General features: G+C 48.0%; 1 protein-coding gene across 5 annotated transcripts in view; it reads left to right on the forward strand.

The window, feature by feature from the left end:
• Positions 1-5,000, forward strand: part of LOC102787720 (echinoderm microtubule-associated protein-like 6) — a 30,319-nt gene that overhangs the window by 21,483 nt on the left and 3,836 nt on the right. For 4 of the 5 annotated variants that reach the window (XM_087842329.1, XM_087842330.1, XM_087842331.1 and 1 more), the window contains 8 exons: positions 1-66; positions 148-305; positions 1,831-1,945; positions 2,028-2,216; positions 2,292-2,464; positions 2,537-2,699; positions 2,856-2,959; positions 4,833-4,986. The exon at positions 1-66 is cut by the window's left edge and continues 143 nt beyond it. In XM_087842329.1, the coding sequence (XP_087698455.1) occupies positions 1-66; positions 148-305; positions 1,831-1,945; positions 2,028-2,216; positions 2,292-2,464; positions 2,537-2,699; positions 2,856-2,959; positions 4,833-4,986 (1,122 nt within the window). The other variant, XM_087842333.1, reaches the window with a different exon arrangement.

A 5,000-nucleotide genomic window follows, 5' to 3' on the forward strand; every position in this document is an offset into this window, starting at 1 on the left:
AAAGGTGTGATCGGCTCAGTGGAGGACGGCCGCATGCAGACCATGTTGTCTGTTGCGTTCGGCGCCGTAAGAAACGCTGACGTTGCTTTTTTATGTAACGCTCTGGTGTTTGCGGATTTGTGGTAAATCGCTGTTTGTCTCACTCAGAACAACCTGACGTTCACTGGCGCCATCAACGGAGACGTGTACGTGTGGCGCGAGCATTTCCTGGTGCGCGTGGTGGCAAAGGCGCACAGCGGCCCCGTCTTCACCATGTACACCACTCTGAGGGACGGCCTTATCGTTACTGGGGGGAAGGAGCGACCGTGAGTCTGCAGTTCCTGAACATGCTGACCTACCACCTGCTTTTGGTGTTAATACAAAACAATGGTCCCAGATTCAACCAATCATTTAAAGTTTGCATTATTAGGGGTGTGGCCTCTTTGAATTACATGTGGATAGTGACACAGGTAGCTGTAGGTGCTAGCTGTCTGCTAGGCTTCACCTGAACTGGACCTCTGGACCGTGTTTGTGCTGTTGGAGCTTTTTTACTAACAGACGGTCCAAGAAGGCGGAGCTCCAGGTTTGGTGCGCAGTGATTGGACATTGCTAATCTTTGTCTGACTGATGCTTTCATATAGTCTGTGGTAACAAAAGTCGCTAGCATTAGCTCATAATAAAATCCATGCTCTAAACGATGGCTTCCGGAATCAGTGGGTGATGCCCCAGTGGGTGATGCCCCAGTGGGTGATGCCCCAGTGGGTGATGCCACAGTGGCTCCATCAGTCTCTATAAACCAGTGTTTCCACACCTTTTGGAGCACGACTCATATGAAAAATCACACAGCACACCACCAAACAAAAAGCATATTGATCATTTGTCCCCGAGCACCAGGCAGAGCGGACTTGGCTCAGTTTGTCCCCAGTTTACGTCTGGACTTCTTTAAGTTGCTTGAAGACGTTTCACCTCTCATCCGAGAAGCTTCTTCAGTTCTAAGGTCAAATGGTGACCTCCCCAGACGCCTTAATGCCCACTCACATCCTGGGACATCTGACCTCAGGAATTCACATGATAGGGTGGGGCCAGGTTTCACAATGAACTCACCCGAAACTCTGGCTGATTGGGACCCACACCCAGTTTCACACCTTGGCTCAGGCGATTAGAGGATCATCAGGGGTCCTTTTGTCCCTCTGTGGGGGGAAACTCCCACTGGGTTTAAATCTGGGACTCTCCACCATTTGACCTTAGAACTGAAGAAACTTCTCGGATGAAGGTGAAACGTCTTCAAGCAACTTAAAGAAGTCCAGACGCTTTTCTTTCCAAGCTCCTTTGACTACGATGACCTGGATGACTGAGAACCTTCACACGTCCCCAGTTTACCTTTTTTGCTTTCTTCTGACCCATCTCATGCTCGGGCCTTCATCTGGGTCGGAGTTTTCTCCAGGACCAGGTCAGACTGACTGCTGTTTCTGTTCAAATATTTATCTATTGCGAGGATTATGTAATTTCTTCTTCGTCTTCTTCTGTTTTACTGGCAGTTGGCAACCCATTGAAATAGAGCAGGTAGTTGTACTGCCCTCTAGTGGAAGAGAATGCCATTGTTCTGCCCGTTACTCACGCCCGTCATTTAGAGTACTCATCAGGTGGAATCAGATAATCTGCCGCGGCACAGTGGTTGGGAAACACGGCTATAAACTGTGTGGACCGGCCACAAGCATGCCTAAAGGTTAAAGGTTACACCAGATGAAGATGAGGGTTCAGACAGATCCATTTTAGGGATGTACCCTTCTTCTGGATTCCTTTGATGTATATAAAAAACATGAAATCCCGCTGTCTGCTGCTGTTCATCAGGACCAAAGAGGGTGGTGCTGTGAAGCTTTGGGACCAGGAGATGAAGCGCTGCCGAGCTTTTCAGCTGGAGACCGGCCAACCGGTGGAGAGCGTCCGATCTGTCTGCAGAGGAAAGGTGTGAAGAACACACTGTGGAAGGTCCGTGGTGCTTGATGTGATTCCAGTGACAGGAAGAGTAACCTCCAACTCTCTGACAGGGTAAAATCCTGGTGGGAACCAAGGATGGGGAGATCATAGAGGTTGGAGAAAAGAACGCTGCCTCCAACACCATGATCAACGGACACACTCAGGGAGGCATCTGGGGTTTGACAAGTCACCCTTTCAAAGACGTCTTCATCTCCGCCAGCGATGACGGGACCATCCGAATATGGGACCTGGCTGATAAGGTACGGGGTTGAACTGTGGTGTCTGCTGACCTCACCTGGTACGGCGTGTTCCTTTAATCCTGCTTTCTGTCTTAGAAACTCCTGAACAAGGTGAGTTTGGGCCATCCTGCCAAGTGCACGTCCTACAGTCCCAATGGAGAAATGGTTTCCATCGGCATGGAGAACGGGGAGTTCATCGTCCTGCTGGTCAACTCGCTCACTGTCTGGGGCAAGAAGAGAGACCGCAGCGTGGCCATCCAGGACATTCGGTGGGTTTGAGCATTAGCACGAACAGGAGCCAGTTCTGGGACTAACTTCAGTTTCTGGATTTCTTTGTTCAGGTTCAGTCCAGATAACCGGTTCTTGGCGGTGGGCTCAGTTGAAAGCGCTGTGGATTTCTACGACCTCTCTCTCGGGCCGTCGCTTAATCGGATTGGTTACTGCAAGGACATTCCCGGGTGTGTCATCCAGATCGACTTCTCTGCTGACAGCAGACACATCCAGGTACTTTCACTTCCTTCTTAAATAAAGGTTAAAGGTTAAGAAGACACGTGCTGAGTTATGACACATGGGTCTGTTGTTGTGACCTCTGACCTTTTCCTTGTGGGTCAGAGCTCTGTCAGGCGAGAGCTAGTTTTCAATGTCTTGATTTATTCACAGGTGTCCACAAGCACCTACACCCGGCAGGTGCACGAAGTTCCCTCAGGGAAGGTGATCACGGATCAGCCCATCCTAGACAGGATCACCTGGGCAACCTGGACCAGGTGAGGCAGAAAAGTTGATTTGCTGTGCTTAATGTTAGCTAACGTTAGTGTTAGTGGGAACGCCTCAGACCATGTATGAGTCTCAAACTCCTCGAGGGGCGGTGTCCTGAAACCATGTGTCCCTGCTGCAACACACCTCAATACAATTAGTGGGTGATTAGCAAGGCTCTATAGAACTTGACTGCATGCTGAGGTGGTGACCCCGACCCCTAACCCTACTCGAGTAAGTGTTTGGAAATATTTACTTTTATTGCACTGTGTTCATTCAGTCATGAGCTGCTGTAACAGTAGGGCTGCCACGATTAGTCGACTAGTCACGATTACGTCAACGACTGATTTAATAGTCGACGCGTCGTTTGAAGCTTTGTAAGATCACAAAAGACGCAGGAATAAGTAGTAGGATTTAAGAGTGTAATAACGGACTGAAACAGAAGATGGCAGCACTGCATGTACAAGGATGCCAGCTGCCGTTAAACCCAGAAGAAGAAGAAGCTGTGTCCCAGAATTCATAGCGCAGCCCAGCTCAGTTTCCAACAATGGCGGCAGCTAGTTAGTTTTAATATTACTCTTATTATTCTTTCTGGGTCACAAAATAAACGTTTAACATATTTTCAGGCGAGAATGTAGCTGTGTAAACCTCAAATATCTGCTCAGTTTATCAAGACACCACATATTTTCAAAAGCGCTCCGACGTTTTCGGAGACGTCTGTTAGCCACTAGCTCGATAGTTAGCCGGGGGCTAGGCTAACTAGAGCCGTGAGAACACCGGACTCCCGCAAATCGTTTTCAAACCCACCGCCGTCTTTCACTACTCAGGTTAAACATGATATATAAGTCACTTAGATAACTTAAAAATGTTATTGTTTGGCTTTTTTTAGTATTTTATTTGTTCCTGAGTAAATCGGTTTGGCTGAGATTAAAGTTATAGTTTTTACACAGCTGAATAAACATCAAGCAGACAGCTGATTATCAGAAGTGTGAGATGCTGGAGAATATACTCCGGTGTCCTGTTATATTTTAGATAGCAAGGAGTTTATTAAACTTCACCGAAACAATCTGCAAATTTCATTAAAATTTAACAAACTACTATCTTGTCTTTATTTTTAGTTAGCACCTTAAACACTTAAAGCTGTAAGCTAATGATAGTTATATAAGAGCAGATGCTGCTGGTGCAATAAGCTGTACTTTTACATCCAATGGATGATGATCTGATTAGTCGACTATCAAAATAATCGATTGTGGCAGCCCTATGTAACATGAATCAAGAATTACCGCCTCAGCGTGCAGTCTGGTCCTATTCTCTCGCTAATGACCTGCTAACTGTATTCAGGTTGGAGCAGCTACACATGGAACAGTTTCAGGACAGCGGCCCTCGAGGACTGGAGTTTGAGACCCCTGCTTTATGGGACGCAGAGGAATCAGGGCCCTCTCTAATCCAAGAAACAAAACGATAAGATGGGGCTGTCCTTGGTGGTGGTGAGGTTCCCTCATGCCGGGCCTTTGTTAGGGAAGTAAACAAGTTCAGAGGTTTGGGAACCTGCTGCAGAGCAAAGGTCTGCTGACATATGACAGGAAGGGGAACTAAGGGGACTCTTTCCAGGCTGATGTTGAGCAACAGAAATGTTCGTCAGGCCTGAGGAGTCGTAACCTAATCTGACCGATCCTAGAAGCACAGCACCGGTCCTCCAGCCCTGGGTCGCCATGGAGTCCTGAACTAAAAACAGGAAGCACGGATTCAAATTGGGATGGGTTCAGGAAAAGCTGGAGGAACTTTTCATGAATAAAAAACAGGAACTAGTTCCAGAAACGCTGCCACCTTCCCGAGCTCATGTCAGGTGTGACCGACCTGACGGAGGCGTTTCTGTTTTCGTAGCATCGTGGGGGACGAGGTTGTCGGCATTTGGCCTCGTAACGCCGAGAAGGCTGACGTTAACTGTGCCTGCGTTTCTCACGCTGGAGTCAACATGGTGACCGGAGACGACTTCGGCCTCATAAAGCTCTTTGACTTCCCCTGCGCCGAAAAATTTGTAAGTGAGCTCCG

Source organism: Neolamprologus brichardi, chromosome 6 (assembly GCF_056152115.1).
Source record: "Neolamprologus brichardi isolate AB-2024 chromosome 6, ASM5615211v1, whole genome shotgun sequence".
NCBI classification, from domain to species: domain Eukaryota; kingdom Metazoa; phylum Chordata; class Actinopteri; order Cichliformes; family Cichlidae; genus Neolamprologus; species Neolamprologus brichardi.